At 45.0% G+C, this 13903-nt stretch overlaps 1 protein-coding gene across 1 annotated transcript; it reads left to right on the top strand.

Moving 5' to 3' along the window:
- The first annotated feature begins 7639 nt into the window (after nt 1–7639).
- Nucleotides 7640–13377, top strand: LOC101636952 (butyrophilin subfamily 1 member A1). The gene is made up of 7 exons (XM_004694847.1): nt 7640–7718; nt 7939–8286; nt 9970–10251; nt 11279–11428; nt 11952–11972; nt 12064–12090; nt 12704–13377. The coding sequence occupies exons 1-7, from the start codon at nt 7640–7642 to the stop codon at nt 13375–13377; spliced, it is 1581 nt and encodes a 526-aa protein (XP_004694904.1).
- Nucleotides 13378–13903: the final 526 nt, after the last annotated feature.

The following is a 13903-nucleotide window of genomic DNA, read 5'->3' as shown; positions in this document are numbered from 1 at the left end:
CCGCCCACTGCTCCCCTCAGCAGTGGATTTCAGTAGATCTGCCTGTTCTGCTCCCCACTCTGTTTCTAACTTCCCTTAGAAGACACACAGGCTTTGGAAGGTGATCCTAAAATTCCATTTCTCTTTTCCCCCAAATAATGTAACATCACACTCATCTGCGGCTCATAATCAGGAAAGAAAGGCATGGAGGGGTGATGTGGAGAGGTGAATAGTAGGGGTCAGGGACCTAGGAGTGGAGGTCAGTGAACAGACTGAAAGGCCTTCTCCTGAGGACACCTGAAGTTTTCTGGGATGGTGTCTCATGTCCTTAGACAAAAAGAGATGCCTCTGACATCCCTCCCCCTCTCCTCTCTCTGCCTCCCTCCTCCTCCCTCCTCACTCTCTTGGTTTCCCTCTCTCTGCCAGCATACACTTCCTGTTCATATCTACCCCAGAAGATCCTCAAGCAGTGAGGGGTTGGACTGTAAATCTGCTTCCCCACCCCTCAGCAACTACTCTGGATTGAGTAGTTTCCAGTGCCACACAACCTCTCAGAGATTATGAAGAGTAAGACGGAGTCCCAGGTGTTCATAAAGGTAAACCAGGAATTATCAAACCCTGTGTTGGCTCTTTCCTGTTTCATTTGCTCTCTTTCCCTCTGCTTTCTAGAATCTTTCCCAATTAAATTACTTACACCCAAATCTGTGTGTTGGGGCCTTCTTTGGGGGAGAACTCAAGCTAAAACAAGATCTAATAAGGCAAGCTAGAATGATAACTGCACAAAGAGAAAACCAAGCTGAAGTAAGACCAATAATGAGTTCATGTTTTATTTCTAAAATTTTTTAACTCTGTATTTTCTGGTTTTCTATAGCCTGTCTCCCAAAGAGTGAGTGTTACCCATCAGGTAACCAGAAGAAAGGATGCAGGGGAGAAGATTCCGGGAAGAACCCAGAGTGACCACACACTCCTGTTTTTCCCTCGCTCCTCCTATTTCTCTCTTGCTCAATTCAAATTCCCTTTATTGGCTCCTGTAAGTTCCCTGTCTGCCCTTCCTTATTGTTCTAGGGACACTCGGTTTCAAAACATTTCCGGGATTATGACTCACAGATGTGAACACTCAACCAGATCTCAGCTTCTTGTTCCATGGGGGCACATTTAATTCTTCCCCTCACCCCCCCGCCCCCACACCCTACACACTCTATTCAATCTCTCTTTACACCAAAATCCTTCACCATCTTCCTCAGACCTCTTCACTTCCTTTCTACCCATCCTTCAAATACACAAACTCTGTTGAGCTACAAAGTATAAAAATTTAACAGTTGTGATAGAAGAATACTGTCAGTGTTATGATGTTGACATATCATCAGGTCACCTCTGATTAATTCCAGCATGTCAACAGCATGTGCCGAGAAAGCAACTGATCACAAAGCCCACTAGCCAGCCACAGAACACAGTCCTCACCTGATGGCCCATTCTCTTAAGTCCTTGGTCATAGCGTGGTCTAGCTGCTGGCCAAGGAAACAAGCTCAAGACTGGGCTTGAGGCATCCCCAGGGGCACCCCCAGCTGCCTCCTCACCAGCAGCGTCTGAATAAGGAGCAGGATGCAACTGCTGTTGGCCAGCAGAGAGACTCTTGACCCCACCATTACAGGTCTGGTGCCAGGACTACTACTAGTAAATCAGAATCTGTGCTTTTAATTAGACCCTCCAATGAAGCATATCTCAACTCAGTCTCAGAAGGGCTGCTTTGGAGCGGCAGGGTAAAGAAGAGCTAGACAGGCAGTGAGGGTACTGATATGGTACTCAAATGGAAATATTTGACACAGTAATGCCACTGCTACAGCTATTTACTCAAATATGAAAAACCTTAGTGTGAGATTAATTCACACTTTCACACTTATGGTCATTCGTAGCTGCATTTAATAGCCAAAGTCATGGAGCCAACATAAATGGCCAACTACATATGAATGGATAAAGCAACTGTGGGATATATAACTAATGGAATAGGACTCAGTTGTCAAAAAAAAAAAAGATGAAATTGTGCCTCTTGGAACAAAACAGATCAACCTTGATTAGTACAATAAGTCAGAAGACAAAAGACAGATAGCAAATGATTTCACTTATTTGTGGAATGTAAATAGCTGAAAAAACTGGTACAGCACAGCAAAAATAGTTCTTAGAAACTATGAAAAATATAGTGGTTACCAGGCCTAACAGTGGGGAAACAGGGGATAGTGAAGAGTAAGGGAAGCATGTGCCCCTGCAGAGGTTTGAAAATGTCCCCCCAAAGTCACATAGTTATGTAGATGACTGAGAAATCAATAAAACTTGAGGAAAAAAGAAAGTTTATTTGGAGACTGTTAGAGGGGAGATGGAAACACAGAAAACTAAACAAAGGAAATGGGGTAAACTATTTAACACCTTCTGCCCTCTACCCTCCCCCACAACACAAGAGGTTATACAGGAAAATAAATTAATCAAAAATGACATTTGGCTCCACAAAATGGCTATATAACCATAATACTGGAAACATTGAGCAAAAGTGGTACCTTTCTATTGGTGACAGAAGAAAACTGGTTTAGTCAGGGTTCTCCAGAGAACCAATAGGATATATAGGGGTTTAGAGGTGCATGCAGATATAGCAATAGATGCAGATACACCGAGACACAGATTCATTTATGATTATGGAAGCTCAGAGACCCATGATCTTCTCCTGACATGCTGGAGGCCCAGGAAAAAGGGTGGTAAAGTTCTAGCACAGTCTTGAAAGCCTCAGATCCAGGGGAGTCAATGGTATAAATTGGTTCTGAGTCCAAAGACTGGAGAACCAGGAGCAGCTGGAGGAGACATCTGTCCAGCAAACAGAGAGCAAATTCATTTTTCCTACACATTTTTGTTCAGGCCCTCAATGACTTGAAGTCAGCCTTCTTTACTCAGCTTACCAATTTTAATGCTTATTTCTTCCAGAAACATCCTTACAGATGTACTCTGTAAGAAATAATCTAGGCATCCTATGCCCAGTCAAATTAACACAAAATGATCCACCACAGGAATGAAGTCATCATTGATCATAATAGGGATTAAAAGAAAATCTATAAAAAATGGATAGCTCAAGAACTAGCAATATATATGCTATTCTCTTGAGAACTAGGTAGTAAATACCATGAAACCTCTGAACAGGTTGTTTCTGGGGAATGAGGAAGGTTAGGTAGAAGTGGCACTGATGCTTTTCTTAAATCTCCTTATACTATTTAGTTTTTAAAAAGCTCTTTGTATGGGTTGTTTTATACAAGAAAAGTGAAATGTAAAAAGAAAACAAGTGATTGCCTCAGAAAAATCAAGTAAGAGGAGAGTAATCAATGGATTTGACCTCCAATATTAGAAATTTTAAAAATATATGATGAAAAAGGGGGGGACCCTGATATTTTGCCATTAGGTTTGCTGGCAAAAGGGATCATCAAATTCCTCAGCACAGATGTTTTTTATGTCTGAAAGGAAGAAGTTTGTGCTTCTATTCTCTACTGAGACTAGCAGGAACTTCCTTAGAGCAGCCACATCAGTCTTTTCATAATCAATGGTGCCACGAGAGGCAAGTACCTGGAGAATTTAGAGATCCTGCTTCTGGTCACCTAAGACTGTTGATGTCTGTCAAAATGTCTCAAATATCACCTAATCAGGGTTCTTCCTGGTGGTGCAATGGTTTGAGGCACAGCACTATGAAGCTATCTGAAGCCACCGTGGCATGAGTTCGATTCCCTGCCCGGGGTGGCCCACATGGTGTGGCAGACTTCTCCTGACCCTCCCGCTGCTCCCCTCAGCAGTGTATTTCACTAGATCTGCCTGTCTCTGGTACATTCTCTCACCCCTACACCTCTGGCCTATACCCCAGTTCTTCTAAGTATAAATAAACCCTGAAAAATATATATCATCCAGTTAGAATGCAGCTACCATGTAACAGCTTGAGTTCTAAACACCATTTGTTTCTATTTTGCTGGTTCCATTCAGTCTAGCTGCCTTGGGTACAAGTAAAAGATCTTTTCCCCAAAAGACATTTCCTGTGAATTTTTTGTGTCAATGTAGAGCAGGGACAGAGTCTAATTAGAATGTGTTGAAAAGAGGAAGTTGACAATAGGCAAGTTAAACACCAAGGGCAGGAGTGTGTCAAAGGAGGACGGCTCAGGACCCGTTCATCTGCTTGAAGCTGCATGTTCTCCCCTGGTCTGTATGCTGATGGGAAGTCAGAGCGTGTGAACTCAGAGAGCTCAGTTTAGGACAGGAAGACAGACTCAGAAACAAAGACAAAGTAAGCACATCTGCTTCTTTTTTTTTTTTAATATTTATTTATTTATGCTTACAGAACTGGGATACAGGCCAGAGGTTGGTGAGTGAGAAGAGTCACCAGAGACAGAGTGGGGAATCAGAACAGGCAGATCCATGGAAATACACTGCTGAGGGGAGCAGCAGGCTAGTCAAGAGAGGCCTGCCATGCCATGTGGGTCAGCTCCTTGGCAGGGGATCAAACTCGTGCTGCAGTGGCTTTGGAGAGTTTCATAATGTGGTGCTTTAACCCATCAGTTGCGCCAACAGGGAGAGCCCACATCTGCTTCTTAAATAGGATGCAGGGCCGGCGTGCACCAACAGAGAAGGACGACACCCTTTTTCTGACACAGGACAAGCCTGGCCCATCTTCAGAGAACGGATTTCACAGGCAGGAGGCAAAGGATATCCAGGGTCATAGTTCAACAGATCTTACAGAAGATGAAGCAATGAGACTCAACAGTGCTTCTCCTGTCAGGCAGTGGCTGGAGAGTCCTTCCCAGAGCTCCTCTGGCCCGGGTATTGGGTGTGATGCCAGCGAGGTGCAGTGAGTGAAAAAAGGAGAGACCCTAGAAGTGAGGTTGTTCGGGGAGAGACTGCCCGTAAGTGAGTTTTGGCAGAGAAAAACCAGAAATGTGCAGATAAGAAACAGACCACACTAGAAAGAGATAGGTGCACTAATTTTAAAACCTGAAGGGGTATTATGTAGGTTGAAGCAGCCCAGAATTTGTCAAAATTCTGCCAGTGGCTTTTTGGGTGAGCTCTTAGAGGGAGAAGAGATTGAGAAGAAAGAAGCATTAGATCTCACAGCATTTTCTTGACCAGATTATAGTGCCTAAACTTGGCACTAGGGTCACTATTTCATGACATGTAGGAATTTTTAAGAGAAAACACCATGATTAAATATATCCTTGGGAATTATTCTTCCAGAAATCAGCTGGGTCAGAGGAAGCAGTTACCTTTATGGGCCTTAATTATAGCTCCAATTAAAAAGAAAAGAACAAATCAGGGTGATGAAGGACTTTACTATAAATATAATGCAGGGTTGAGATTTTTAATTTTTAAAAAGTTCGTATTGATAAGAAGATATATGCGAATCTGTCTAGAGGTGGGCATTTAGCCTGGAATTTTACTTCCAGAAAATAGTAAATGGTTACCATGAAAAAGGACCAGCCTATACTGTTATATAGATGCCTAAAAAGTGGGCTTCATGGCTTAGCTGGTTAAAGCATTTGTCTAGTAAATGCTTAAGAAAATAATTTGATCAAAGCCCCCTTCTCATGAATGATAATGGAAGACAGTGACCCTCAGTGCTGGCAGTAACTAAATGAGAAGGACATTTCTGTTGATGGTATGATAGGTTAACATTCCAGGAAGAGGTTTCTGGCAGTATGCTCATACCCTTTTGACCTGATAATTATATTTCTGAGAACTGATCAGAAAGTTTATCAGGAAGTTGTCAAAAATGTGGACAAAGACTTACGTATAAAGTGAACTATTTATAATAGACAAAAACCCAAAAATGTCCCCAGATGTTGGGAATTATGGGAACTCACAATAGGATACTATCTAGCTATTACCAATGTTTTTTTGAGCAAAAGCCTCAGGGATCCTGTTTTTGATATACAGAAGACTGGGAGGAAATAAGCCAAAATATGATTAAAAGTGATCACTCACTGATGACATTGTGGGGGATTTCTACTATTGAAACATATTTTTCCACATGACTTTTTTTTCAATAACAATAAGAGGCTTAGCCCAAAATAGGGAAATTACAGTCCTCATGGATTGCTTTTAAGGAGGCAACTGTGGGCCCTTGAAAACTGAATCTCTCTCTGTCATTCCCAGACTACTTTAATTTTCAATCCACAGAAACAGTAGCACAACCACTTAGCCTTTCCCATGCCCCCACAAATTGTTAAATACTTTCATGCTTAATCTCATGTGATCCTCCCAACACCTCTCCAAAGGAAGGATTACTAACAATATTCCCATTTTAGAGCTAAAAAGAACTGAGGCTTGGAGAGAAGAGTGCCCTGGCCCAAGTGCTCACATGGCATATTAGTCTAGAGTCTCCTCCTTCATTCTCGTGGCTTTCAGTGATGGATGTCTTGATCTCTGAGCTAAAGACACAGGTCCACAACCTCGTGCCCTCTCTGGAAACCCTTTTTTTTTCCACAGTAAAAACCTCAGGGGCCTATTAGAAAGACGTGGTACATATATACAATGGAATATTACTCAGCAACCAAAAAAGAGAAACACATGTCTTTTGCAGCAACTTGGATGGAGCTGGAAAAGATCGTGCTTAGTGAGATAAGCCAGAAAGAGAAAGAAAAATACTGGATGGTTTCACTCATAGCAGGAGTATAATGGACCAGGCGAGAAAATAACAAAAATAATGAACAACCATATACCAGAGACATTCTGTGGGGGCAGAGTGGGGAATGGGATCAAAAAGGGGGGGGGGGAGGGAAATGCACCGGACTATGGTGGTGGCACAGGGGTGATTTGGTGATGGGAAACACGCGGGGATTACAATCGAGATGGAAAAAAAATGTGCAAAATGATGTAAAAATAAACTTTGTAATAAAAAAAAATTTTAACAAATGAGGAAAAAAAAAAACAAAACCTCAGGGGCCTGGGGGCTGTGCTGCCACAGCACTTCCTCCTTCCTTCTCCGAGTTTAACTTTTGCCTCTGGAGCCACGACCAGTTTTCTCACTTGGGGCAGCGGCTCCCTGGTGCCTTCTCCTCCGAAATCAGAGGTCAGTATCTGCAGTTACTCTGGGCCCCTGAGTGCCAGCAGGCTGGAGGGCAATCTCTCTTCCCTGGCTGCTTCCCCTCAAGGCCCCTACTCTGCAAATGCTTCAGTGTTAGTCAGCCCCCCTTTCTTGTCCCATCTCTCCTTTACTCTCGCCGGGATCACCCCTTTGGTTTCCATCTCTGCCACCATTGCTAAAAAAAATGCTCAAAGCAAATGTCAAAGCTGTTGTCTTTGAAAGAAGACATTTTGTAGGACGGTGTTTCCAAGATTTGTCCATTTATAGCAACCTATTCATGAGTATTAAGCCTCACAACTCTCTTCTCTTGGGTCTCTGGGGGTTTCACTGTTCATTTTGTTGCTCATGCTTAACCCAACTTGGGTGGTGGGTGGGTGCTAATGGTGATGTGGATTATAGTGTGTGGTGTGGGGGGAGAGGTAAAGTCAAGGGCACTCTTTGGAGAGAGTGGTTGAGAAGACCCGGGAAAAGAATGTCTAGAGAACCTTACCCATTCATCTCCTAGGCTGAAGTTACTGGCGAAGCCCAGAGCACCTGCATCTTGCTGCCTCAGAAAGATCCAAGATGGCAGTTTTCCAACGCTCCTGCCTCCCCTTATGTCTGCTCACCCTCCTTCTCCTCCACCTGCCCAAACTAGATTCTGGTAGGTCCCGGACTGTCCTGCAGAAATGACATTTCTCAATAAATGTACACTTCCCATCTGGTTCTTCCTTGTGACCGCCACCAGGGCCCACAAGGGGCCCCTCATGCTGTCAAAGGAATAAGAGAAATGGTGGGGTACACAGCCTTTGTGGGGAATCTGGTCTGCGTCAGTCCTCTGCCCTCATGTCTACTTTTCTCTGACCCTCCTGGTATTGGGGCAGCTCACTTTAACGTGATTGGCCCCCACGAGCCCATCCTGGCCCTGGTGGGAGAGGACACGGAGCTGCCCTGCTGTCTGTCCCCAAACGTGAGCGCCGAGCACATGGAGCTGCGCTGGTTCCGGCAGAAGCTCTCTCCAGCCGTCCTGGTGCATCTGGACGGCGCCGAGAAGGAGGTCGAGCAGATGGCCGAGTACCGCGGGAGGGCGTCGCTGGTGGACCGCCACGTCCCCTCGGGCTGCGCGGCCGTGAGGATACACGGGGTCAAGGCCTCGGACGACGGCGAGTACCGGTGCTTCTTCAGGGAGAACCAAACCTACGAGCAGGCCACCCTGCATCTGAAGGTCGCTGGTGAGTGGGCCGCGGTGACGTCCTCCATGTGGATCACCAGCTGGGGAGCTGCCCGTCAGGTTTACGCCACAGAGCAGCCCCTTGGATTGCAAGGGGTTGGCAGGTCCAGAGTGGGGGGTGAGTGGGAAGAGGGCTGGACTTGAGCCTGGAGCGAGAATAGCAGCTGTGTCTGGTGTTGAGCTTTCTGTCACTCCTTGCCTGCCTTTTCCTCCCAGGTATAGGATAAACACCTGCGCAGGTTATCAATGAAGTAGCCGCCCTGGTGGGTGTGTAACTTTCCATTCTATCACTCTCTAGGTTTACCCCCTATAGGTTTCGCAAGGGTGCGGCACCCCTGCATACTTTGAGGCTGCTTTCTGGATTAGCACCTAGAGTCTGGTCACCCCAGATCACTGGAGCAGGGCATTCATTAACTTTCTCATCTCTTTCCCCATCTCACCACCTCCCCAGAAAGGTTTTGTTTTTTGTTTCCATTTTGGCTTCAAGTCAAAAGTCAGGTGAAACAAGGAGGAACATGGTGAACTCCAGGAGGTGTCTACCCTAAGGTCCCTTTTTCTCATTGGCTGGGGAATCTCTTTCTGAGTCTGTTTTCTCAGTGAAGCTCTGGAAGCTTCTGCCCAATGAGAATGTGCAAGAATGAAAGAAAATTAGAGAGTATGTGGGAATTTTCTTTTTAATTTTGAAAAGCACTCTACACTTTGCCTCAGACTGTTCTACAATGCAGAATATGCTAAGATATTGCCTTTCATGTAAATATTCAAATAAAGTTTGAAACATTCTCAGGTGAAGTCTGGGTTCCTGCCTCCTACATGGGTGTCTCCCAGGCCGCATCATACATAATTCCCACTTCCTTTTTTGGGAAACATTTTTTTTATATTAGTTTATTTTTACATAATTTTGTGTATTTTTCCATCTCAGTTGCAATCCCCTTGGGTTTTTTAGGGAAATATTTTACAGGTGGCTAATTAAACCCTTAGAGATTTGACAGCATAAAACTGCATTGTTTTCTTTTCTGAGTGATATATACTTTGAGAATCTGCCAAAAATGGCAGCTCTTTTCATGAAAGGAACACATCTTTTTATCTATATGCACAAACTTGGCATAGGGATTAAACGTATGGCTGTGGTTTAAGAACTTTTCCCTTAGTTTAAGGTTTTTAATTAGGCAGGAAAGGCAGCTTTACATTGATTTATACCAGGATATAAAGGAAGTTTGTGAATCATGGTCATAATAAAGGAAACTTAAATTGGCAGCTGTGATTTCAGTGCAAAGAAAATCCTACAGCTCCCTTCTCTGCAAGTGTCCTTCTCTTTTCACCCTTAAGGGGTGAAAAGAGTTCTCCTAGTTCTCCTCCCTAAAGCCTCCTCACAATCCTTGTGAGCACAGAATTCCCTCCTACCAGCCAACACCACTCTAAGCCACTGATCTTGCTGTTCCTGCTGAGTGATTAAGCATCCCTTAATCTCCCATCACATTCTAGCTTCCAACATGGCATTCCTCTCTGGTGAGATGTAGGAAATTCCTTTGATTGATGCCTCAGTTTCCTTACGTAATGAAGCATGGAGATAAGTCCCCCTCAGTCCCAGTCCCTTGTGCTTCTCTTTCTCAAACTGCCACTCTGTGGTGGTTGGGGTCCCAGAAGCATGTCCATAAAGGGGTAAGGCCAGCTTCTCTCTTCACAGCTCTGGGCTCTGAGCCTCATGTCCACATGGAAGTTCAAGAGAGTGGGGAGATCCAGCTGAAGTGTACCTCAGTGGGTTGGTACCCAGAGCCCCAGGTGCAATGGAGAACTTCCAAGGGAGAGAAATTCCCATCTACGTCAGAGGCCAGGACTCCTGATAAAGAAGGCCTGTTCAGTGTGGCAGCTTCGGTGATTATCAGGGACACCTCCCTGGGGAATGTGTCCTGCAGCATCCAGAACCTCCTTCTTGGCCAGGAGAAGGAAATGGAGATTTCCATACCAGGTCAGTGAAACTACTGCTGAGTTTCAGGGCCACATCACCTGAGACCCCTGAGCAGGAGTAACCTCACAGCAGAGTTGTCCACATTCCCCAACTCAGCTTCTGCACGATGATTTCAGGAAGTCCCACTCACCATACTGTAAGGATTCTGAAGGTGTCACCTCTACCCAGAAATTCCATATATTTCATTTTAAGGGATAAGTTTTAGGGGGTCTTCCAGATCCAGAGCCATCTCTCAGGGAGTAACCAAAACAACTAAGTTATCTTCCTTGTTTTACTGTTTCTTTCTTATGCCCCTTCCTTCCATCCAAGCTACAGTTCTATCTAGGTTTCCAAGGTCCCCAGGGAAGCAAACCTTGTCATTATTTATTTCCCAGACACCACCTCTAGTTCACACATTTCTTCCTTATTTTTGGTTATTTAGTTCCATTCTGTTCCTTCTACCCTAGGGTCCTATGCTGCCTTGATTTTTTTTTTAAAGATTTATACCTTTATTTATGTATACAAGAACTGGGGTACAGGCCAGGGTGTGGGGGGGGGGTTGGAGGATTCACTAGAGAAGAACTGGGAACAGAACAGGCAGATCTACTGAAAGACACTGCTGAGGGGAGCAGCGGGTGGTCAGGAAAGGTCTGCTGCACCATGTGGGTCACTCCCTGGCCCAGGATGGAGCTCTTGCTGCAGTGGCTGTGGATAGCTTCATAGTGCTGCGCTTTAACAGGTTGTGCTGCCAGGAAGGGCCCTGCAATGATTTTTTTAAGGAAGAATTTCCATAACAATGTAAATTAGTCCATTAAGTTCTTTACTTAACAGTTCCTGTCCCAAAACCTGTCTCGTTCATATTCATTGTTATTTTTCTCTTTCTTCTACCTAAAATCAAAATATTTTTGAGATGCTTAGAGTGATGCCAGAGGCGCTACTCCTGCTGGTAGGAGTGGGGTCCATCCCCTACTTCCAACTCTCTTTGGAAGAAGAGCTGGTCTTGTTTGGGTTATCTTCACAGATATTGTCCTGGGGGGTTCCATTTCAGCAACCTTCCTCCCAAGGCTGACTCCCTGGATGGTGGCTGTGATTGTCATTGTGATGGTCTTAGGACTTCTCACCATTGGATCTATGTTTTTCACTTGGAGACTCTATGGAGAAAGATCCAGATTGAGGAAGAATGAATTCAGCTCTAGAGGTAAGTTGCAGGCTCCCAGACTGCTTGTCGGGGTGCTTCCCAGGAAGCCAAATCCTTCAAGGTGACTGCCCATGGGGAGACAGTTGATTCTACAATCCTGAAAGTCAGAAGGGACTGTAAGACCCACCTCCCACCCCACCCCCAACCCCAAAGTCACTGGTATCCATTATGAAAAACAGCTATAACAGATATTTGGGCTACAGGAGGAGTCAAAATGAAGCCTAATGAAAATATTAGACCTGGTTGTTCATAACTCACCCTCAGACTCTGTCTTCACTTCTAACTCAGTTTCCTGGTAATAATCTCTTGTTACTAAAGATCTGATCCCTGACCAGCGGGGACTTCCTGCCTATTTCTTAGAAACAAAACAAGAAAAAATCCTTGTTCTTCACCTATTGATAATGGCTTGGTAATCAGGTCATCAGGATCAAATAAAAGTTCCTTTGTGTGTTTCCACACCAGTTTTTTCCTGTCTTTGTGTCCACTCTAGAAGGTCACTGAGGTGTTTCTGTTTGTTTTCCAGAGAAACTCCTGGAAGAGCTCAGTAAGTTCTATCTCATCAACATTTCATTCACGGTTTTCCCTGTTTGGTTATATTCCTGTCTGTGACTCTCTCTCTCTCTATTTCATTGCAGATTGGAAAAAGGCTACATTACATGCAGGTCAGTGGTTTTGAACTTTGCAAAGGCTATGAGGCTGTATCCCAGAGCCACAAAGTGCTACAATATTTGGAAATGAAAACATGCTCTAGTTGTGAAGTTAGGGGAAAGATAGTGGCAAATGGTTTTGACATTTTCCTTGAGGCACAAAGTGCATTCCTGGGAGACAGCTAGGAGGCAGGCTCCCTGGACAAGGCCCCATGTGGCACTGGGACTGGCCGCTCATTCAGTTGTTTAATATAAAGGCCTTTGGTGTTTTCAGAGTTGTGTACCCATCACCACAGGCAAGTTTTTAAAGTATTTCTAAGAGAAAATTCTATCCTCCAGCTATCCTTCCCTGGCCCCAATTCCTTCCAGACCTAAGCAACCCCTAACCTACTTTCAATCTGTATGTTTCACCTACTCTGGACATTTCATGTAAGTAGAGGCCCATGATATGTGATCCTCTGATTTAACATGTGGCTGCTGAGGAAGGGGAGGAATTGAGACAGCTGAGTGGACCAGACAGTTCTCCAGAGGAGAACTGTCAGCTCCTAAAACAGATCTGTTTCTTCAGAGATGAGCGGGTGGGTATTGGAGCCTCTCACTGACGCTCAGCTTGGCGCTCTGTTTCTAGTGGATGTGACTCTGGATGCAGACACTGCCCACCCCCACCTCTTTCTGTATGAGGATTCAAAATCTGTTCGACTAGAAGATTCACGCCAGAAACTATCTGAGAAACCGGAGAGATTTGACTCCTGGCCTTGCGTGTTGGGGCGTGAGGCCTTCACCTCGGGGAGACACTACTGGGAGGTGGAGGTGGGAGACACGACCGACTGGGCAATTGGGGTGTGTAGGGAGAATGTGATGAAGAAAGGATTTGACCCCTTGACTCCCGAAAATGGGTTCTGGGCTGTGGAGTTGTATGGAAATGGCTACTGGGCCCTCACCCCACGCCGGACCCCTCTGCCTTTGGCAGGACCCCCCCGCCGGGTTGGGATTTTCCTGGACTATGAATCAGGAGACATCTCCTTCTACAATATGATGGATGGGACCCTTATCTACAGTTTCCCCAATGTCTCCTTCTCGGGTCCCCTCCGACCCTTCTTCTGCCTGTGGTCCTGTGGTAAGAAGCCTCTGACCATCTGCCCAACCTCTGAAGGGCCTGAGGGAGTCACAGTTATTGATGATGCCAAAGATCTTTCAAAGGATATCCCACTGTCCCCCATGGGGGAGGATTCCGCCTCTGGGGACGCAGACACACTCCATTCTAAGCTAATTCCTCCCAAGCCTGGCCAAGGGGCACCTTAAGGAAGATACCAGCTCAGTGTCTTCCTTTGCTCTAACCCTTCTCCTCCATTGCCACCCGAAGCTTCAGCTGCCAATTGCCCCCAGCCCCTGCTTCTTCCCCTCAGATAGGGAGTAGTCTAAGGAACACAGTGTTGCTGCTGCAGAGGGTGTGGGGTGTTGCTGCTGCAGAGAGTGTGAGGTGTAGGGCTTCCTAATCTGTTTGCAAGGTGTTGTGACAGAAACATCTTTGGGTCCAGAATAGGGCTATGTAGAGAAACGGATTTTTTTTTTCTCTTTTGTACCTTCCTCTCCCCATGTTTTAGGTAAGTGCTACTCCTGATGGAAAGGATCAGAGAACAATGATCTAATCACAGTACACAGTTTTTCCCAAAGAATTTTTTCAGCAACATAACTACAGCTAATCTTTCATGGAACAAAAATATACATAGTCTTTAGTTCACTAATGACTTTTATGCCGAAAGCTCAGCAAAAAATTAGTTGTTTAAGGCAAAGATGAGATGCCATTTTTTACAGAATGGCTAAGCCA

Source organism: Condylura cristata, unplaced genomic scaffold (genome assembly GCF_000260355.1).
Source record: "Condylura cristata isolate star-nosed mole 26May11 unplaced genomic scaffold, ConCri1.0 scaffold00048, whole genome shotgun sequence".
Lineage (NCBI taxonomy): Eukaryota > Metazoa > Chordata > Mammalia > Eulipotyphla > Talpidae > Condylura > Condylura cristata.
This window is presented reverse-complemented; position numbering and strand designations above follow the sequence as displayed.